This window comes from Gobius niger (genome assembly GCF_951799975.1).
Source record: "Gobius niger genome assembly, chromosome: 16".
Taxonomy (NCBI): Eukaryota; Metazoa; Chordata; class Actinopteri; order Gobiiformes; family Gobiidae; genus Gobius; species Gobius niger.
Genome location: NC_136867.1, coordinates 30,129,203 through 30,152,517, shown reverse-complemented (window position 1 = coordinate 30,152,517; position 23,315 = coordinate 30,129,203). Strand labels below are relative to the sequence as shown.

The 23,315-nt window shown below is 37.7% G+C and overlaps 1 protein-coding gene across 1 annotated transcript in view; it reads left to right on the top strand.

The window, feature by feature from the left end:
* Window positions 1-23,315, top strand: part of scfd1 (sec1 family domain containing 1) — a 61,706-nt gene that overhangs the window by 28,801 nt on the left and 9,590 nt on the right. The window contains exons 11-16 of the mRNA XM_079573482.1: window positions 3,713-3,852; window positions 3,944-4,034; window positions 4,193-4,266; window positions 5,704-5,785; window positions 8,802-8,898; window positions 9,926-9,996. Coding sequence (XP_079429608.1) covers window positions 3,713-3,852; window positions 3,944-4,034; window positions 4,193-4,266; window positions 5,704-5,785; window positions 8,802-8,898; window positions 9,926-9,996 — 555 coding nt within the window. The remainder of the gene's footprint in view (window positions 1-3,712; window positions 3,853-3,943; window positions 4,035-4,192; window positions 4,267-5,703; window positions 5,786-8,801; window positions 8,899-9,925; window positions 9,997-23,315) is intronic.

The following is a 23,315-nucleotide window of genomic DNA, read 5'->3' as shown; positions in this document are numbered from 1 at the left end:
CAAAAAAATCACAAAGAAAATGACAAAAAAAAGACAAAAAAAAGACAAAAAAAAGACAAAAAATGACAAAAATGTGAAAAAAAAATTGATACAAAATTGATGAAAAAATGACAAAAAAAAATGACAAAAAAATGACAAAAAAGTTACAAAAATGAGTTGAATCCCCAACAAAAAAATGATGGAAAAAAAATCTGATGACGTGAGGACAAAGATCCTCTATGTTCAGGCGGGAGTTAAGAGGTTAACAAATATATTTTTGAAAATTCCTGGAACAGTTTTGAAAATGTCGTCCAACACGTCTGTTTCCCACGATTCTTCATTCACAAACACTGACATGTTTGGTATCCACGTGTAGCAACGAGAGGCTGTGACTGAGGTGACGCTGTAATCCAAATATGGGCATTTCCTTTGTGGAGACGACAGCAGAAATATACACATGGCGCATTTGCAAACCAATTTCATGTTATTTATTTATTCATCCGTGTTGTTGATGTTTTTCTTCGCATGTTCTTACATTCATTTGAACATTACACGGGTGAAAAAGGAGCAGGATGAAGATCTACTGGAAAAGAACAAAATCGATGACAGAGCGCTGATCGATTTAACAATTTGAACAATTTTCTAAAACATTCCCATTCCGATATACAATTTATATTTAGTTTCTTCAAGCTGTATCTTATATTCTTTGATTTATGTATCTTTAATGTATTCTTTGATGAATTCCTCCGTGACCACGAAGCTCCTCTGTCTTAATGAGGTTCAGGTCCATAAAAGTTTCCTTTTCGTCATCTGTGATCAAAGTCCGTTTCTAGTAAATGTTTTCTGGTCCCGACTTATCCTTTATCCCCCACATGGTCATTACTGAACTTTAGGGCCGTTTTCATTCCTCTCTTTAATCATCTCCACCTGAGTCGCTCCATCAGACTCCACACTTTACAAACTCCACACTTTACAAAACCCGGGAACGTCCATTATTTACATTTTGTGACTTATTGTTATTCAAAAAACCCAAATGCATTTTTCTCATATTGATGTCACTGATCTACAGCAGAAGTTTCAAACTGATATCTCTATAAAGGGATATTTTCATCACATTTAGCCTTTTTTCATCATATTTTTTGCAATTTTTTCATCACATTTTTGCAATTTTTTCATCACATTTTTGCCTTTTTTCATAATATTTTTTGCAATTTTTTTCATCACATTTTAGCCTTTTTTCGTCATATTTTTTGCCTTTTTTTTTCATCACATTATTGCCACTTTTTTCATCACATTATTGCCACTTTTTTCATCACATTTTTGCCACTTTTTTCATCACATTTTTGCCACTTTTTTCATCACATTTTTGCCACTTTTTTTCATCACATTTTTGCCCTTTTTTCATCACATTTTTTCAACACATTTTTGCCCTTTCTCCATCACATTATTGCCATTTTTCCGTAACATTTTTGCCATTTTTTCATCACATTTTTGCCTTTTTTTTCATCACATTTTTGCCTTTTTTTCATCACATTTTTGCCATTTTTTCCATCACATTTTTGCCTTTTTTCCATCACATTTTTGCCATTTTTTCATCATCTTTTTGCCATTTTTTCATCACATTTTTGCCATTTTTCCATCACATTTTTGCCATTTTTTCATCACATTTTTGCTCTTTTTTCATCACATTTTTGCCTTTTTTTTCATCACATTTTTGCCATTTTTTCATCACATTTTTGCTCTTTTTTCATCACATTTTTGCCTTTTTTTTCATCACATTTTTTGCCACTTTTTTCATCACATTTTTGCCTTTTTTTCATCACATTTTTGCCATTTTTTCATCACATTTTTGCCATTTTTTCATCACATTTTTGCCCTTTTTTCATCACATTTTTGCCCTTTTTTCATCACATTTTTGCCACTTTCTCCATCACATTATTGCCATTTTTCCGTAACATTTTTGCCATTTTTTCATCACATTTTTGCCTTTTTTTCATCACATTTTTGCCTTTTTTTCATCACATTTTTGCCATTTTTCCATCACATTTTTGCCATTTTTCCATCACATTTTTGCCTTTTTTTCCATCACATTTTTGCCATTTTTTCATCATCTTTTTGCCATTTTTTCATCACATTTTTGCCTTTTTTCCATCACATTTTTGCCATTTTTTCATCATCTTTTTGCCTTTTTTTTCATCACATTATTGCCACTTTTTTCATCACATTTTTGCCACTTTTTTCATCACATTTTTGCCACTTTTTTCATCACATTTTTGCCACTTTTTTCATCACATTTTTGCCCTTTTTTCATCACATTTTTTCAACACATTTTTGCCCTTTCTCCATCACATTATTGCCATTTTTCCGTAACATTTTTGCCATTTTTTCATCACATTTTTGCCTTTTTTTTCATCACATTTTTGCCTTTTTTTCATCACATTTTTGCCATTTTTCCATCACATTTTTGCCTTTTTTCCATCACATTTTTGCCATTTTTTCATCATCTTTTTGCCATTTTTTCATCACATTTTTGCCATTTTTCCATCACATTTTTGCCATTTTTTTCATCACATTTTTGCTCTTTTTTCATCACATTTTTGCCTTTTTTTTCATCACATTTTTGCCATTTTTTCATCACATTTTTGCTCTTTTTTCATCACATTTTTGCCTTTTTTTTCATCACATTTTTGCCACTTTTTTCATCACATTTTTGCCTTTTTTTCATCACATTTTTGCCATTTTTTCATCACATTTTTGCCATTTTTTCATCACATTTTTGCCCTTTTTTCATCACATTTTTGCCCTTTTTTCATCACATTTTTGCCACTTTCTCCATCACATTATTGCCATTTTTCCGTAACATTTTTGCCATTTTTTCATCACATTTTTGCCTTTTTTTCATCACATTTTTGCCTTTTTTTCATCACATTTTTGCCATTTTTCCATCACATTTTTGCCATTTTTCCATCACATTTTTGCCTTTTTTCCATCACATTTTTGCCATTTTTTCATCATCTTTTTGCCATTTTTTCATCACATTTTTGCCTTTTTTCCATCACATTTTTGCCATTTTTTTCATCATCTTTTTGCCTTTTTTTTCATCACATTTTTGCCATTTTTTCATCACATTTTTGCTCTTTTTTCATCACATTTTTGCCATTTTTTCATCACATTTTTGCTCTTTTTTCATCATCTTTTTGCCTTTTTTTTCATCACATTTTTGCAATTTTTTCATCACATTTTTGCCCTTTTTTCATCACATTTTTGCCTTTTTTCCATCACATTTTTGCCTTTTTTTCATCACATTTTTGCCTTTTTTCCATCACATTTTTGCCTTTTTTTCATCACATTTTTGTCTTTTTTTCATCACATTTTTGCCTTTTTTTTTCATCACATTATTGCCTTTTTTTCATCACATTTTTGCCATTTTTTCATCACATTTTTGCCTTTTTTCCATCACATTTTTGCCTTTTTTCCATCACATTTTTGCCTTTTTTTTCATCACATTTTTGCCTTTTTTTTCATCACATTTTTGCCATTTTTTCATCACAGTTTTGCCATTTTTTTCAACTAATTTTTGTCGTATTTTTTTTCCGATTTTTGCTACTTTTCATTCTTTTTTCCTCTCGTCTTTTGTTGTGTTTATGTCACATTTTTGCCACTTTTTCCTCCCATTTCTCATCACGACTCTTTAACTTGTATTATTGACATGATTTCTGTCCGTTTGCTGCAGGACTTCCACCTGAACCGCGTGGCCCTGGAGGAGGGGCCCGGGCCGGACCCCAGTCCCTCAGGAGCCCGGCCCAAGAGGAAGAACCGCAAAACCTACGACCTCACGGCAGCGGACCGCTTCTGGCAGAAACACAAGGGCAGGTCCGGGATCGAGTCCATTCTTTTTAGTTTTAAACACGTATGATCACAGACACGTCCCGTATGAACACGTATGATCACGTATGATCCTCAGCCCGTTCCCGGAGGTGGCCGAGGCCGTGCAGGAGGAGCTGGACACGTACAGAGCTCAGGAGGACGAGGTCAAGCGGCTGAAGAGCATCATGGTGAGGCGATGGAGAAGGTTTCATGATCTGATCTAAGCCTGGAGTGAACGGCACAGATATATACGGTTATGGTGAAACCGTTTGTCGTCTTGGTTCAAAGAGAGAGAAACTCTGGATAAATGAAGTTTGAAGTTTGGTAAATGTACTTGTGTTTTCAGGGTCTGGAGGGAGAGGACGAGGGCGCCATCAGCATGCTCTCAGACAACACGGCCAAACTCACCTCCGCCATGAGGTAAACGCCAAACCATGAACACCAAACTCACGGCAGTATTAGCTTAGCGGCAGCTTTAGCAGCGCTGAAGTAAACCACGACTGTTTTCTGGAGAATGATCTGATCCAAATGACCTGGATCTGCTTCTGTGTATCCACGATGTGACTGCAGTAACTGTAGCTGTTATGTCTCTGCCATGAACATTTTCTCTCGTGGTAACATTTACTCAAGTGTTCTATGATTCTTCAGAATGTGGGATTTATAGAATTTTCTTGAAATATATGTATCCATTTAACCTCTTACCTCCCGCCTGAACCGAGAGGATCTTTTTCCTCACATCATCAGATTTTTTTCCCATCATTTTTTTGTTGGGTTTCGACTCATTTTTGTAACTTTTTTGTCATTTTTTGTCACATTTTTGTCATTTTTTTGTAAATTTTTATCACATTTTGGTCTTTTTTTTTTGTCCATTTTTTTGTCACATTTCTGTCATTTTTTTTGTCACATTTTGTCATTTTTTTGTCATTTTTTTTCTTCAAATTTTTATCACATTTTTGTCATTTTTTTGTCATTTTTTGGTCCATTTTTTTTATCAATTTTTTGTCAATTTCTTATGAAAAAAATGTGACATTTTTGTCACATTTTTGCCACTTTTTCATAAATGTTTTGTCACTTTTTCGTCAATGTTTTCTCACTTTTTTCACATTTTCATCCTTGTTTTCGTCTCAGTTTTGTTGCTATTTTCACAGCTTTTTTCCAGAAGCTTTTGGATTGGGGTAAAGCTGGAGAAAATGTGCTCGGTTCAGGTGGGAGTTAAGAGGTTAATATTGCCTGCAGTTCACAAACTATCCACCAGGAGGGTCTGCAGCGCCCTCAGCACCCTCGGTTCCCACGGCCTTGAATCTGTTCAATTCTGATATAACTTCTCTAAAAGTCGCTGACTTTACTCAAGGAAATGTAAATGAGTAAATTAACTAATTACAAACCAATCTGCTGTGAAAAAGTCTATTCACTTGAAAAACAAAATGCCTTGTACTCGTATCGGTATTCGGTATCGGCAAGTACTTAGATTTAGAAAAAGTGGTATCAGTGCCTCCCTAATATTTTTAATTTACATATTAATAATATAAAATGACGAGTTTTATGAATGTTTATTGATTGCAATGCGTTGAATGAAATGACCCCAGAAGTATCGGTTTGGTATCGATCCTGAGAATGTGGTGTCGTCCATCACTCCTTCCTGACTTTCCTGAAATACTGAGAGTTCTTGGTGTATCTTCACAGCCTCCTGTTTCACATTTCTCACATATTTCATGCGTTCCTCCGGCTCTGACCTCCAGGATGTTTCTCTCGACGCTGAAACTGGAGCCGTGTTTTTCTCTCAGACTTTATCAGATTGATCAGATTCGAGGTTTCCAAAAAGCCTTTGCGTTGGTCTCACTGTGAACTTTCCCTCAGCTCGCTCCCGGAGCTTCTGGAGAAGAAACGGCTGATCGACCTCCACACCAACGTGGCCACGGCCGTGCTCGACCACATCAAGGTAAAGACCCCACACACACCGGAGGGGGGGGGTCAGGAAGTAAAACACATTCATTTTCCCCATACACGTTTCCTAAAGCATTTCCAGGTTCCATCTTTAACCCCTTAACTCCCACCTGAACCGAGCACATTTTCTCCAGTTTGGCTTTACCCCAATCCAAAAGCTTCTGGAAAAAAGCTGTGAAAATGGCAACAAAACTGAGACGAAAACAATGATGGAAATGTGACAAAAAAGCGAGAAAACATTGACAAAAAGTGATGAAAAATTGATGAAAAAGTGGCAAAAATGTGACAAAAAAATGACAAAAAATTGCTGAAAAAATTACAAAAATGTGACAAAAAAATGAAAAAAATGTGACAAAAAAATGACAAAAAAAAGACAAAAATGTGACAAAATTCCAAAAATGTAAAAAAAAAATGGATAAAAAAATGGACAAAAAAAAGAAAAAAATGTGACAAAAAAATGACAAAAATGTGACAAAAAAATGACAAAAATTTACTGAAAAAATGACAAAAATGTGACAAAAAAAATGACAAAAATGTGACAAAATTCCAAAAATGTTTAAAAAAAAAATAGATAAAAAAATGGACAAAAAAAAGACAAAATGACAAAAATGACCAAAAAAATGACAAAAAAACTGCTGAAAAAATGACAAAAATGTGACAAAAAAAATGTGACAAAATTCCAAAAATGTCAAAAAAAAATAGATAAAAAAATGTGACAAAAAAAATGACAAAAATGTGACAAAAAAATGACAAAAATGCGACAAAAAATGACAAAAATGCGACAATAAATGACAAAAAATTGCTTAAAAAATTAAAAAAAATAAAAAAGATAAAAAATTGACCAAAAAAAAGACAAAATGTGACAAAAAAGTGATTAAAAATGTATGGAAAAAATTACAAAAATGTGACAAAAAATGACAAAAAAAAAATGCCCAAAAAGTTACCAAACTGAGTTGAATACCCAACAAAAAAATGAATGAAATGAAAAATAAATCTGATGACGTGAGGAAAAAGATCCTCTCAGTTCAGGCGGGAGTTAAGAGGTTAAACTCCGAACGTGAGAAAGTTTGGGAAAGTCGACGGGAAAAGTGCAAATATTTCAGAAACCTGATTAATAGGCGGCTGTCAGGTGGAGGGCGGGGCCAATACAACTTGATTTTCCTCTTCAGTGTTTGACAGTGATTGGATTCACAAATCTGACACATTATTTTTATGTCTGAAAGTCCTTCCTATGGGCCAACATCATGCCCAAGTTTTTGAATATTGTCTCCACTTTTGGACGCCTTTATTAGGAAATAATGTGTGGACAGAGGAGACAATGAACCTTGAAACAGTTTTTGTTCCATGTGGATTCTTCCAGTGATGACTGAGATTATCTGCAATTCGTCAGTTACCAAAGTTACTATAGTTACCATAGGTGTCACAATGGAATTTTCAGTGGCTCCAATGTTAAATTCAATGTCTCAATGTTAAACTATAGGCTCTAGATTGTTGTGATGTCACGTGAACGCCACCTGTTGACACCAAAGAAAGATTAAACATGGCAGAGAAGAACCAGAGAGTCCAGACCTGAGGATTTTAATGTTTTTAAACTTTAAAACTGAAGTCAGCGCTGAAATATTAAGTTCACAGCGTGGGCTTCTCTACAGGCTCCAGATTTTTGATTTGATCCGAATGTTGTGAATATTCCACATTTAGACGTTTAGTTGCTCCCGTTTCCCATAAAGGAAATGACCATATTTGGATCACAGGATATTAAACATGTCAGTATTTGTGAATGAAGAAGCGCGGGAAAGACCAGGGAGCCACAGACGAGGACATTTTACAAACTTTTTACAAACTCAAATTTTCCAGAACTGTTCCAAACTTTTTTCAAAAAACATTTTAAACATTTTTCAACATATTTCACAATTTCAAAATTTCAGTTTAAAAAAAAAAAAAAAAAATTCATACATTTTCAAACTTTTTCAAAATTTCAAACAGTTTTCAACATATTTCGAAATTTCAAAAATTTAAACAAATTTTCAACATATTTCACAATTTCAAAATTTCATTTTTTTTAGTTTTTCAAAATTTACATTTTTTTTCAAACTTTTTCAAAATTTAGTTTTTTTTTTAAATGTCCAAAATGTTTAATTTAAAAAAAAAAATTATAGCATTTTGCTAACTTTAAAAACCTTTTTCGAAATATCAAAAAATGTTCAAACTTTACAATTGTTTTACTATTATAAAATTTTCCCCATTTTTTAAAAAATCTTTCCAAAATTTTCCAAACTTACAATTTTTATTTATTTTTTCTGAAATGTTCCAACTTTTTTTTACCAAAAAAAAAATTTTTTTTATCAAAATTTACCCCAATATTTAAAAAAACTTTTCCAAAACTTCCTTTTTCCCCAAATTTTCAAAAACTGAAATTTAAAATTTTTTTTTTTTACAAAATATTCAAACTTTTCCCGAATGTTTGTTCAAAATGGTCAAACTTCTGGAGTCACTTCCTGGATGAATCTCCGGCTCAAAGCGACAAAACGTCAGAGAATAAACTTTGGCCACGGCAAAAAAAATCTGGACTTTGTAAATTAAATATTTTTAGCATTTTGTTTTTCTTGCTAAGCGCTGACGACGAGCCCGAAACCTTTTCCAAACCTTAACCCGACAGTTACTTTGGAAACTGTTTCAGATCCCGGGAAATCCTCCAAACGTGACGAAAGGAATGTCATTCAGAAGAATTACCTTCGATTCAAACTGGCCTGAATCACAACATGTTGGAAAATAATGACATTTCACTATTTTTCCTGCAAGTTTAAAAGAAATGCAAACACTCTGCAGCTTTGGCTGAAAGTTTGCTCAACATTTTGCTAAAAAGTTTCCAGTTTCCTTTTGATTATTGACATTTCCTCCTTCCTCTGATGTTCATAAATCTTAAATTAAATCTGCTGCTGAACAGAGCGTCGTTACCAAATCACTTTATTTCACACTGAGGTAAAATCCTGTTTCTCGTGTGTTTCGCTCAGAGCCGGAAGCTGGACGTGTATTTCGAGTACGAGGAGAAGCTGATGAGTAAATCCACTCTGGACAAGTCTCTGCTGGACATCATCTCTGACCCCGACGGTAAGAGCCGCTCTCTCCTCCAGGGGGCGCTGAGGGACAAAATTTACCCCCAAAATACTTTTTCTGTGCATAAATCCTATTTATTAACCTCTTAACTCCCGCCTGAACCGAGAGCGTTTTCTCCTGTTCAGCTTTACCCAAATCCTGTAGGCCAGTGTAACGCCTCGTTTGAAAAACCTACAAAACTAAATGGATCTTTTTCCTCACATTAGATTTTTTTTTCATCACTTTTTTTGTTGGGCAGTCGTCTCATTTTTGTCAAATTTTTGTCCATTTTTGACATTTTTTTCTAAATTTTTGTCATTTTTTTGTCACATTTTGTCACATTTTGTAATTTTTTTTGTCCATTTTTTTTAATCAATTTTTGACATTTTTGTCACATTTTTGTCATATTTTTGTCATTTTTTCGTCATTTTTTTATTAAATGTTTGTCAATTTTTTGTCATATTTTTGTCATTTTTTTTGTCATTTTTGTTACATTTTTGTCAATTTTTCATCCATTTTTTAGCAAATTTTTGTCATTTTTTTTGTCACATTTTGTCAATTTTTTGGTCAAATTTTTATCACATTTTTGTCATTTTTTCGTCTATTTTTTGTCATTTTTTTGTCAATTTTTTGTCGTTTTTTAGTCAATTTTTTGCTCATTTTTTGGTCAATTTTTTGTCATTTTTTCGTCCATTTTTTGTCCATTTCTAGTGACATTTTTTTGACATTTTTGCCTCTTTTTCATCAATTTTTCGTCACTTTTTTGTCAATGTTTTCTCACTTTTTTGTCACATTTCCATCATTGTTTTCGTCTCAGTTTTGTCGCCATTTTCACACCTTTTTTCCAGAAGCTTTTGGATTGGGCTAAAGCTGGAGAAAATGTGCTCGGTTCAGGTGGGAGTTAAGGGGTTAATATTGCCTTCAGTTCACAAACTATCCACCAGGGTGTGCTGCAGCGCCCTCAGCACCCTGGGTTCCCGGCCCCTGAGCGACAGATCTGCCCCGTGACCTCCCTCATGTCCGTGTTTTCCTTGTGTCGCAGCCGGGACGCCTGAAGACAAGATGCGGCTGTTCCTGATCTTCTTCATCACGGCTCCGCAGCCTCCCACCGAGGTAAGAGCGCTCTTACACAAACCCACATCTGATGTTTTCAGTTTAAACCAGATGTGGAGCCCGGGGGGAACACGAGGCTTCAGTCTGAGCCGTTTAGGAAGCGTGTCTCGCTGCACCTGAGGCGGGTTTGGTCTCCACAAAGAACCTCCACATGTCACAGTTAGATTCAACATTTCTGCTCAGGGCTGGGAAATTGGAAAGGGATTTTTCAATATCTCATTCCTGCCTGATTTATTGAGCTTTCGACTCCAAAATATTAAGCCCAGGACTGGAAAGTTTGGATTCACAGGAGCTCCTAAAGTGTTGCTAAGTGGAGATGTTCAGAGGAAAAACAAAATCTATAAATCTCCACGTTGACCATGTCCCGCCTCCAGAAACCTTCCATCGCCTCGTCCCAAAACTCCAAAACGAGCAGCTGTTTCTGCCACAGAGTCGTCCATAAACCTGTGGATGGTAAACGATGAGGAGATTGAACAGGTAGAGATTTCCATCACATTTCGATTAAATGTAAAGATCTCACGATTATCCCTGAATAATAGTCCTTAACCTCTTAACTCCCGCCTGAACCAAGCACATTTTCTCCAGTTTGACTTTACCCCAATCCAAGATGCGACAAAAAAGTGAGAAAACATTGACAAGAAATTGACGAAAAAATGACAAAGATGTGATAAACATTTGACAAAAAATTAGACAAAAATTTACAAAAAATGACCAAAAATGACAAAAATGTGACAAAAAATTACAATTTTTTTTTTTTTAAATGTGATAGAAAATTGACATTAAAAAAAAAAAAGATTGACAAAAAAATTACAAAAAAATTGACGAAAAAATGACAAAAATGTGATAAAAATGTGATAAAAATTTGACAAAAAATGACAAAAAAAAACAGCAAAAATGTTACAAAAAAATTACAAAAATTGACAAAAAATGACAACAAAAATGACTAAAATGTGATAAAAATTTGACTAAAAAATTACAAAAAAGTGACAAAAAAGCACCAGTAGTGCCTTTTTCTTCCACACTTTTGATCCAGCACTTTGAGAACATCCAACTTCTTTTGCTCTGACCTTTTGAGGCTTTTGTCAGTAATGGTTTTCTACAGGTCTGCAGTCTGAAGCTGTGATGCTGAACTGAACCACTGAGACCATTGACAGTCTTTGTTTAGGATTCATTATCATATCGGGAGCGGTGGCTCTGCAGGAGGGAAGTGAACCCGGGACCTTCTTCTTCTTGCCTGTTTCTGCAGAGCTGTTCTCCACAGTTCCCTCGTCGTTTGGCTCATTACGGTTGATGAGCGCTAATGGCTCGGCGCTGGTGTTTCCAGTCCTGCCTCATAAACTCCTACAGTTTGGAGTAAGTGCAGCTCAGATGGAAACAGTTGGAGACGTTTGTGCTTTCAGCTCGTTATGGGTTTTTACTGTCGACCTTTACGTCTTTTCACAAACATTCAGGCTCCAGAACCGGATTTTCCCATTGTTTGACTGAGCTGCTCATGTGGTGTATCTGTTTTCTCATGTAAGGGTGAAGAACAGGGTGTGAGATCTGTTCTGACCTGAGCTTAGACGAGTTGATGTGTACCTGCCCGGTCTTTGTGGTGTGAGATGTTGTTAATATTAACCTCTTAACTCCCGCCTGAACCGAGAGGATCTTTTTCCTCACGTCATCAGATTTTTTTCCAGCATTTTTTTGTTGGGTTTTCAACTCATTTATGTAACTTTTTTGTAATTTTTTTGTAATTTCTTCTTTTTTTCTTGTCACATTTTTGTCATATTTTGTAGCTTTTTTTTTTCAATTTTTTTGTCAATTTTTTTCATATTTTTGGTCAATTTTTTGTAATTTTTTTGTCACATTATTGTCATTTTTTTGTCATTTTTTGTTACATTTTTGTCATTTTTTCGTCAATTTTTTCGTCATTTTTGGTCATTTTTAGAAACATTTTTATCACATTTTTGTAAATTTTTTGTAATTTTTTTGTCACATTTTTGTCTATTATTTTTTTATATTTCTGTCTTTTTTTGTCATATTTTGTAAAAAAAAATTGCTTTTTTTGTCTTCTTTTTTTGGTCAATTTTTGTCATTTTTTTGTCACATTATTGTCATTTTTTTTTTCATTTTTATGCCAAATTTTGTCATTTTTTGTCCCATTTTTGTCATTTTTTTAGTCAAATTTTTGTCACATTTTTGTCTCATTTTTATCAAATTTTTGTCTCATTTTTGTATTTTTTTGTAAATTTTTTGTCAATTTCTAGTGACATTTTTGTTACATTTTTGCCACTTTTTTATCCATTTTTCGTCACTTTTTTTGTCAATGTTTTCGTCACTTTTTTGTCACATTTCCAGCGTTGTTTTCGTCTCAGTTTTGTTGCTTTTTCACAGCTTGTTCCCAGAAGCTTTTGGATTGGGGTAAAGCCAAACTGGAGAACATGTGCTCGGTTCAGGCGGGAGTTACGGGGTTAAACAGGAACAGACTGTGAGGAAATGTTCTCCTTTAGTTCATGTAAAACAGAAGCCTTGGTTCTCTCAGCTGGGCTCGATGGAACACGGGCAGACCTGCTTCATTTGTGGTTTAATCAATAAATAAACGTCTCTCCTGTCAAAGCGCCTCAGATGAAGTCGTTGAAGTGGTTTTTCAGCTCCGGGTCTGAGCGTCGCTGACAGACCGAGAGCAGAACAAATCTGTCTTTGAATCGTCAAATAAAACGGTTTAAACTCAGAGGAGAATGTTCCACTGATGCAGAGTCAGAGGGTTCAGGATGAGCTGAGCGATCTCCACACAAGTGAACTGATATATACATGTGATATCCCACATCTTTTACAGCTGTTTTTTCACTATTTCTTTTCAATTTGATTTTTTCCAGATTTACCCCATTTTTTTTTTATTTTTTTTTTGCAATTTTCCCAATTTTTCTCAATTTCTTCCCAATTGTTTCCCAATATTTTTCTTCTATTGTCCCCTATTTTTTCCCCATTTCTCTCCAATTATTTTAAATTGTTCCCAAGTTTTTTCCCCGATTTTCCCCAATATTTCTTCCCAATGGTTTCCCTGTTTTTTCCCACATTTTTTTCCTTCCATTTGTCTAAAAATGTTTACATGTGACAAAAATTCAAAAAAAATGCGACAAAAATTCAACAAAAATGTGACAAAAATTTAACGAAAATGTGACAAAAAATCAACAAAAATGTGACAAAAATTTAACGAAAATGTGACAAAAAATCAACAAAAATGTGACAAAAATTTAACGAAAATGTGACGAAAAATCAACAAAAATTCAACAAAAATTAAACAAAAATTCAACCAAAAAGTGACAAAAATTCAACAAAAATGTGACAAAAATTCAACAAAAAACTCAACCAAAAAGTGACAAAAATGTGACAAAAATGTGACAAAAATGTGACAAAAATGTGACAAAAATTAAACAAAAATTAAACAAAAATTAAACAAAAATTAAACAAAAATTAAACAAAAATTTAACAAAAATTTAACAAAAATTTAACAAAAACTCAACAAAAACTCAACAAAAACTCAACAAAAACTCGACAAAAATTTGACAAAAATTTGACAAAAATTCAACAAAAATTTGACAAAAATGTGACAAAAATGCGACAAAAATTTAACAAAAATTTAACAAAAACTCAACAAAAACTCAACAAAAACTCAACAAAAACTCGACAAAAATTTGACAAAAATTTGACAAAAATTCAACAAAAATTTGACAAAAATGTGACAAAAATGCGACAAAAATTTAACAAAAATTTAACAAAAATTCAACAAAAATTTGACAAAAATTTAACAAATATTTAACAAAAATTCAACAAAAATTCAACAAAAATGTGACAAAAAATCAACAAAAATGTGACAAAAATTCAACAAAAATGTGACAAAAAAACATAAAAAAGGTGACACCACACAGCAACAACGCAAGGAAAAACATCAGTTTTGTGGGTCTTAGCTTTCAAATGAGGTGTTACACAGGCCTCCATAATAAGAGGACAGAATGTATTCGGTTTAGGCGGGTGGTGAGAGGTTATTTTTTCTATTTTCTCTCCTTACCCCGCCTATTTTTATCTTCTTTATCTCTTTATTCCCTCCATTTGCCGCAGTTTCTTTTCTTTCCTTTTCACCACTTGTTTCCCACATCTTTCCCACTTTAAATGTCTTTTTTCCTCATTTCTTTCCATTGAAGAGAAGCTTCCGAACATAGACATGATCCTGTAGACCAGCTCTAGTTCAGAAGTCTGTCTCTGAATGAATGAAGCTCGTCCTGGATCTCGTCTCTTTTTCCGTCTTTATCGTTCCCATTAAGCTCATGAAAGAACAAACAAAACACATCCATAAAGCCGTCACCGTCCTCTGAGGGAAAGCAGAGCCGTCACAAACACAGAGCCTGTTGTTCTGCTAAACGCCGCAGAGCTTCGGGATAATGACGGATCTGGAGAGGGAGCCGTCTCCGCTCGCCGCTGTCAGGATGAGGTGTGAGAGACGCTGGGCAGAAGCGTGAGGAAACCGCAGAGAAAATACCTCTGCAGCCGCTACACCAGCCCCAGGCCTGGATAAATGGACTCTTTGAGGAGAGCTTTTCCATCCAAAGACCAGAACTGAGAATATGTGATGGGAAATGAGCATCTGCCTCCATCATGGCGCCACAGAACCGCCTCCCCCCTCGACTCGTTCAGCTGCAGCTTCAGAAACATGTCGTCTCCTGGAAGTCCTCAGTGATGTGAAGCTCCAGAAGACTGTGGACGGGCTCTCGATCGGGTCCGGTTTGTAGAGCTCCTTGCAAGTTCTTCAGGCCTATAAAGAGAGTCTTGGTTGAACAGAACTCCAAGGTTTCTTACTGTAAAGCTTGAAGATACGGCAACCATATTCAGGGTCTGCTCAGATAAAGACTCACTCAGCTTTTGAGGGCCTAGTAAAATAACCTTGGTTTTATCAGGGATAAGAAGGAGGTAATTCAGTCATCCAGGTCTTTATGGCTTTCACGATGGAGCTGAGCCTCTAATTTATCTGACCTGGTTTCATTGCCGCCCGTATCGCCCGTATATTGTGATTTGTGATTACCTAATTGAAGCATGTGCAATAAAGAATTGGCCCGAGCACTGACCCCTGTGGCAACCCCATAGTAGGGCTGTGTCGGTCAGGGGCGGACTGGCCATATGTCCATTCTGGAAGAGCACAGCAGGGCCACTGGCTCAAGGGCCACCAGTCCAGAGCTTTACCCAAATCTAAAAGCTAAAAAGAAAAGCATCAGAATAGCCACAAAAAAGAGGATGAAAACAAAACAAAAATGTGCCGGAAAAGCAGCACAAAAGTGACAAAAAATGTGAAAAAGCACGACAACAAAGCAACGAAGAGGCCACAAAAACGTGACAGAACCACAACAGAAAAATGATAGAAAAAATGTGACAAAAAAGTGACAAAAACACAACAAAAAGCCACAAAGAGTAGTGAAGAAACAACAAAACTATGACAAAAAATGCGGCGACTTGACAAAAAGTTGCAATCACTCTTTTCAAATGAGGCTCTACATTGTTGCTCTCCAGCCGAGAAGCTTTTAGATTTGGGTAGAGCCGAACTGGAGAAAATGCGCTCCGTTAAGGCGGGTGGTAGTAGTAGTTGATTACTGACACAGCCCGCGGTAATCAATAAATTCCTGCGGTTTTGCGATATATATAGCGCTCATTGGCGTCAGAAGAGTTTCGAAGATGGGGGGGACACATTTGAAGAGGGAGGGGGGCCATCCAAGCACCTGATGAAAAACTGAGGGAATTAAGCTCTTATTATGAGATGACGCTCATGTTTGCTGATCATTTATTCAGCTTCAGCCCCTTCACTCCGACCATCGCCATCAAACATCTCTGCGCTTAGAGAGAGAGAGAGAGAGAGTTTGTAGATTTACAAGGCCCACAGAAGATCAGTGCGTGTTTCTGACAGGAGGGGCGTGGCTTCACGATGGTGGCTCTACATTGTGATATTGCTCGTCCATCACGATGGACGAACCCTAACGGTTATCCGGTTACCGCCCCAGGCCTACCCCATAGCACACTTAAAGGAATAGGCCACCGTTTTTATATACTAAGATATGTTCTCACCTCACTTTAGTCGAGTTAATATATCCCCGTCTGGTCTTTGGCCGTGCGCTCTGTCACGCAAACGGAGCACATACGCAGCCTCTCCCATATGTGACATAGCTCCGAAAAAGCTCACGATAGAAGCTACCAAGCTCTTCCACGTGTTCCCTATTTAAATAAAGTTACGTGAAGTGTTTTCATGCGAAGTATATTTACACAGAAATGTAACATGTCGATTTTATAAGCAAATAAAAAGGGGGACTATATTGTGAGGCGTAATGATACGAGGAGCACAGCGTCCGCGCAGTAACTCCTAAAGACTTCCCCGCTCACTTCCGTCAATAACCTTTAGGAGTTACTGCGCGGACGTTTTACTCCTCGTATCATTACGCCTCACAATATAGTTCCCCTTTTTATCTGCTTATAAAATCGACATGTTACATTTCTGTGTAAATATACTTCGCATGAAAACACTTCACGTAACTTTATTTAAATAGGGAACACGTGGAAGAGCTTGGTAGCTTCTATCGTGAGCTTTTTTGGAGCTATGTGACATGTGGGAGAGGCTGCGTATGTGTGAGCGCACGGACAAAGACCAGACGGGGATATATTAACTCGACTAAAGTGAGGTAAGAACATATCTCAGTATGTAAAAACGGTGGCCTATTCCTTTAAACCTAGAGATGCCGACGTCACGTTCTACCCTCTGCAGGAGAACACTGAGGTCGATGGTGTCAAAGGGTTGTGACTCTCGGTGCTTCTTCATTAAACACGTCTAAGTTACACCGTCTTTACTATAAAGCTGTATTAAAGGAGGACTCGATCTGATTCAGTATCGTGTCAGAAGCCGATCCAGGCCTTTTCAGAGGGTCGGATTAAACGATGGTGAAGCCGTTTCTTGCTCTGACGAACCTCTCAGGTTTACCAGGGTTTCTGTTCGGTCGCAGAGCTCAGGCGTGTGGACTTTCCCCTCCTTATGTACAATAACTGCAGTAACAGAACAGACTGTGGGTCTGTGAGCTCAGAAGCTCCGCCTGGATCTGCGTCTGACTGATGGAGCGTGTCCTCAAATAATCCAGGCTCTGGGCTCAGACCCGGGGCAGAGGCGGAGGAGGCGTCACATATACATCACCGCTCAGAGGTTTATGTGTCGGCTTCTTACTTTGTGTGATTCTCATTGAAGACTTTAAACTATAAATAAACACATTATGCAGGAAACGAGAAGGTGAAATGTGTTCATCACATCATTTTCTCAGCAGCTGCAGCTGAAAGAGTCTGAAACCCAACTTTAAATGAGACAAACCCGTCACAAACATCGCAGTTCAGTCTGAGCAGAGTCCAGGGGGACCAGGAGGCTCCTCCGCTGCTCCTCTCCACGTGAAGGAGCATCTGCTCTACTCCGAGCTCCTCATCCGCCAGCAGAGGAAACTCATTTAGAACGCCCTCACACTTGTCCATCCGAACCGCGGCCAAGAACTGGAAGCACTAGAAGCCCTGGAAGCCCTGGACGCCCTGGACGCCCTGGAAGAACTGGAAGAACTGGAAGAACTGGAAGCCCTGGAAGAACTGGAAGAACTGGAAGAACTGGAAGAACTGGAAGAACTGGAAGAACTGGAAGAACTGGAAGCCCTGGAAGAACTGGAAGCACTGAAAGCACTGAAAGCACTGGAAGCCCTGGAAGCCCTGGAAGCCCTGGAAGCACTGGAAGCACTGGAAGCCCTGGAAGCCTGGAAGCCCTGGAAGCTCTAGAAGCCCTGGAAGCACTGGAAGCACTGGAAGCACTTGACGCCCTGGAAGCTCTGGAAGCCCTTGACGCCCTGGAAGCCCTGGAAGCCCTGGAAGCCCTGGAAGCCCTGGAAGCCCTGGAAGCCCTGGAAGCACTGGAAGCTCTGGAAGCTCTGGAAGCTCTGGACGCACTGGAAGCCCTGGACGCACTGGAAGCTCTGGAAGCACTGAAAGCCCTGGAAGCCCTGGAAGCCCTGGGGCGGCTCTCCAGGCTCGTCTCCCTGACCGCTCACTCCCGGGGCCTCTTCACGCTCTGACTTCAGGGGAGCAGCCTGAGCTTCTCCCGCCTGTGTCTGAGCTTCTCTGCTTCTGTACCTGCTGTGGAACAGGCTTCAGTCTGACAGATGGAGCCTGCAGGTGCATCACATCACCTGTGATTGTGGTTTGCGTTGCTTTATCTTCGCCGACATGAAGCTGTTGAACCAGTGGCCGAAGCAGCAAAGAATGACACAAACTTAGTGTCATATCTTCTGCTCTCGTGCGCTCGTCGACTCCAAAGAAAGTCTCAGAGCGGCAGGTGCCTATATCTGCCCCGCCTCCTGCCTCAGCTGAGCGGGGGACAGGGGGCGCACTTCTGTATCTCTCTGCTTTATTAAAGTGACTATTATATTCACTAGAGCCCTTTTTGTTAAACTGCAGTAAAATGCAAAGACAAGTGGAGTAAACAGGCTCTTAGACATTATTTCATGCAGCATTATTATCATCAAGTGTGAGCGTGGGCCGTTTGGGGGAACCAGGCCTTTGAGGAGGAGGAGGATGAGGACGAGGAGGAGGACGAGGACAGTGCTTTTGTCAAATAAGACTTTTACTGTAAATGTGCTTAAGTTGGACTTTCGAGGAAACACGACCTCTGAGTTCCTCGTCTGTTCGTCGTCCAAACCAGATGACTCACCCTCCTCCTCCTCCTCTTTCTCCTCTTTCTCCTCGTTCTCCTCTTTCTCTGTTCAAATATAAAGTGTAATAAAGTGTGGATTTGCGGTTCCCTCTGTGATGTCACCTCCAGATTTAGGTCTAATTGAAATGAACAAAGTCCGCCCAGAGCGCAGATATTTTTCCATCAAAACAACTGTAGATTTACGGACTGTTCGCCGCCGGGAACATTACGCCTGTGTTTACGAAGGATCCTTTAAAATGTCAGGGGGGTTTGGAGACGGCGACGGAGCCTGTGCGGTGCAGAGGGCAGACGTGTTGGACGAGCCGCTGGCAACACAGATGAGAAACTCTGACACTTCTTCATACTGGAGCAACGTGGAGCTTCAGCCAAACCCGAAACCTGCTCCTCTGACGGGGGTTTCACACTGAGAAAACTGACTCTTTTCAAACAGAGGCTTTACCTGCCAGGATTTCTGCTCAGTTTCAACAGGCCCACGTCCCACAGACAGTATTACCCGCTCTGAAAACCTCACGCTCTCAACACAAACAAGTCTCTTCTTTACTTTGACAGAAGTCTTTTATTACAGGTTTATCCTTCACTCTCTCATGGGAAAATGAACAGTTTTCATCAAAAAAATCACAGTTTTTAGAACACTGCAAAAAGTGCCCTCCTAAAAACAAGGAAAAAAATCTTAAAATAAGACGTTTTGTCTTGTTTTAAGGAAAAAATTCTGCCAATGGGGTCAGTGTTTTGTTCTTGCTAAGAATTCTTTTTTCTAGAATATTTTTCTCATCATAAAACAAGAAAGAAACTCTACATTTAATACACACTAAATAAATAACTAGAATTAAGCAAAATGTCCTCAGAAAATGGAATAATTTAAGGAAAACATTCTTATTTAGTGAAAGATTGTGGATATTTTTCTTAAATGTTGCTTGATTTAAGTAAAATGTTCTAAATGACACACATTATTGAGCAAAATGTTCCTAATAAATACTAATATTTAAGGGACCCGTCTCCATGATGTGGAGCCAGGCTGATGGTCAGAATCACCTGCTGGAGGATTCACCTATTGTACATGTTTTTAGTGGTAGACATGGGGAGAACATGCTCCACACAGAAAGGCCCCGTCCTGGTGGGAATCGAACCCGGGACCTTCGAGCTGTGAAGCTGAGGCTCTAACCGCTGTGCCACCGAGCCGCCCACTTTAAAGAATGGAATGTTTTATCTCTCTGTGAGAAGCAGTTCTTACATTAAGAGTTGTTGATCTGAGTTTTTCTTAAAATAAGAAAAAATATTCTTTGTCTAAAACTGAAGAAGATTCAAAAAGTGTTTCTGAGAAGAAATGGCCAGATTTTATTTCCGAAAACAAGATTTTTTTTCTCAAGAAAACTTTGCTCGGCAAAACATTATTACTTTTTAGGGAAAAAGTAAGAATTTATTTCTTAAAGTAAGACATTTTTTACTTGCTTAGAATCCACTTTTTGCAGTGAACAGTGAACACCAGAGACATTTACGTTAATGACCGCATTTAACCCCTTAACTCCCGCCTGAACCGAGCACATTTTCTCCAGTTTGGCTTTACCCCAATCCAAAAGCTTCTGGAAAAAAGGTGTGAAAATAGCAACAAAACTGAGACGAAAACAATGATAGAAATGTGACAAAAAAGTGATGAAAAATTGATGAAAAATTGATGAAAAAGTGGCAAAAATGTCACAGAAATGTCACAAGAAATTGACAAAAAATGTGACAAAAAATGTGACAAATTTTTTTTTCAAAAATGTGGAAAAAAAATACAAAACATTTACAAAAAAATGACAAAAAATTGATAAAAAATTTACAAAAAATTACAAATATGTGACAAAAAATTACAAAAATTTAATTAAAAAATTGACAAAAAAATTACAAAAAATGTACTAAAATGTCCCAATAAATGACAAAAATGTGAAAAAAAATTACACAAAATTTACAAAAAATGACAAAAAATTGATAAATTTTTTTACAAAAAATGACAAAAATGTGACAAAAAATGACCCAAAAAAATGAGTTGAATACCCAACAAAAAAATGATGAAAAAAAAAGTCTGACGTGAGGAAAAAGATCCTCTCGGTTCAGGTGGGAGTTAAGAGGTTAAACAAACGCAGCGTCTCTGTGATTCTCGTCCCCGTCGTCCTCGTCCTCAAACTGACCTGACTCTGATCCCGTCTCACGAGTCCTCGTTTGGGGCCCGCTGAGCTCTGCATGTTTGGGTTCTTCTGCTCGGGGAGTGATGACTTGAGGCTCTCACTGCTGCTCCTCCTGAGGTCAGAGGTCATTCAGAGGCTCGTTACCATGTGGCTGATGCTGGTGCAGTGCTCAGTAACTGCCACAGGGGGCGCTAAACCTGTCCATCAAACCCCAGAGCGAGACTAACCCGAGATCTAACTGCAGCTCCGTTTGTTTACGTCTGTGTTTAAGATCCCAGACGGTTTTATTCCTGAGTGACATGAATAAAAGCTCCGCGGTTTCTCTTCGGTGTCGCAGATCGACTAAACACGTCTCGGCTCTGATTGGACGGCGCTCGGCCTTTAGTTCCGCTCTGTCACTTTCTGTAAACACGGTCTCGGTTTGGCTCGACCGGGACTGAGCTGTCGATCTCAGAGTCTTTGGTGGAAGCCGGCGCTGCCTCAGGGACGGGACGAGGCCGTGTTTGGAAAAGTGTCCGTCAGCAGAACCGCATCGTTACAGGAGTCAGAGCCAGCGCTGGTTCTGCTCCGTGAATGAGGATCTTCACTCTTTTCTCCAGATAAAGTCTTTAGTGAAGAGCTGTGATACTGAAGGAACTCCTCAGTGTTTTTGCAAACCAGCAGGTATATGGAAAACGTGCTGCAAACATCTACATTCACACCGCTTTGTCTAAAGATAATTGTCCTGAACAGACGACATTTACCATTTTTTCCCTATTTTATGCCATTTTGGTCTAATTACTTTTTATGTTACAGTTGCTGTTTTGTGTTTTTTTTTTTTACACTTTTTCACCTTCATTTACTGTCATCAACGGCATCGGGCCAAAACAGTGACAAAAGGCACAGGATGGAAATGTGACAAAAAAGTGAGAAAACATTGATGAAAAAGTGGCAAAAATATCACAAGAAATAGACAAAAAATGTGACAAAAAAATTACAAAAATTTGACAAAAATATGACAAAAATTTGACAAAAAATTTACAAAAATGTGACAAAAATATGACAAAAATTCGACAAAAATATGACAAAAATTTGATAAAAATTGACAAAAAAAATACAAAAAATTGACGAAAAATGACAAAAAATTGACAAAAATATGACAAAAAATTGACAAAAAATTGACAAAAAATTAACAAAAATATGACAAAAATTAGACAAAAATTAGACAAAAATATGACACAAAATTGACAAAAATATGACAAAAATTTGACAAAAATTTGACAAAAATTTGACAAAAAAATTATAAAAATGTGATAAAAATTTGACAAAAAAAATACAAAAAATTGACGAAAAAATGACTAAAATGTGACAAAAAAATTACAAAAATGTGATAAAAAATTGACAAAAAATGACGAAAAAATGACGAAAAAAATACAAAAAAATGACGAAAAATTTACAAAAAATTGACAAAAAATGACAAAAATTTGACAAAAATGTGACAAAAATGTGATAAAAAAATTGACACAAAATTGACAAAAAAATACAAAAATGTGACAAGTTACAAAAATGAGTTGAATACCCAACAAAAAATGCTGGAAAATAAATCTGACGACGTGAGGAAAAAGATCCTCTCGGTTCAGGCGGGAGTTAAGAGGTTAAACAAACTCAGCGTCTCTGGGATTGTCGTCCTCGTCGTCCTCGTCGTCCTCGTCGTCCTCAAACTGATCTGACTCTGATCCCGTCTCACGAGTCTTCGTTCGGGGCCCGCTGAGCTCTGCATGTTCGGGTTCTTCTGGGTTTATCTCGGGAAGCTTGGAAAAGTGTCCGTCACTTTTAGCTCTCGCTATTTTCGGCGAATTAATCGAAGACTCAATTATAAATGCGAGGCTTTAGAGACTCCCATGACTTGGTTCTAGTGAAAATGTGTGGGCCTGTAAACTCCTCCCTCTGTGTTTCAGTCTGACCTGGAGGCTCTTCTGTAAACCCCTCCCTCTGTGTTTCAGTCTGACCTGGAGCCTCTTCTGTAAACTCCTCCCTCTGTGTTTCAGTCTGACCTGGAGGCTCTTCTGTAAACCCCTCCCTCTGTGTTTCAGTCTGACCTGGAGGCTCTTCTGTAAACCCCTCCCTCTGTGTTTCAGTCTGACCTGGAGGCTCTTCTGTAAACTCCTCCCTCTGTGTTTCAGTCTGACCTGGAGGCTCTTCTGTAAACTCCTCCCCCTGTGTTTCAGTCTGACCTGGAGGCTCTTCTGTAAACTCCTCCCTCTGTGTTTCAGTCTGACCTGGAGGCTCTTCTGTAAACCCCTCCCTCTGTGTTTCAGTCTGACCTGGAGGCTCTTCTGTAAACCCCTCCCTCTGTGTTTCAGTCTGACCTGGAGGCTCTTCTGTAAACTCCTCCCTCTGTGTTTCAGTCTGACCTGGAGGCTCTT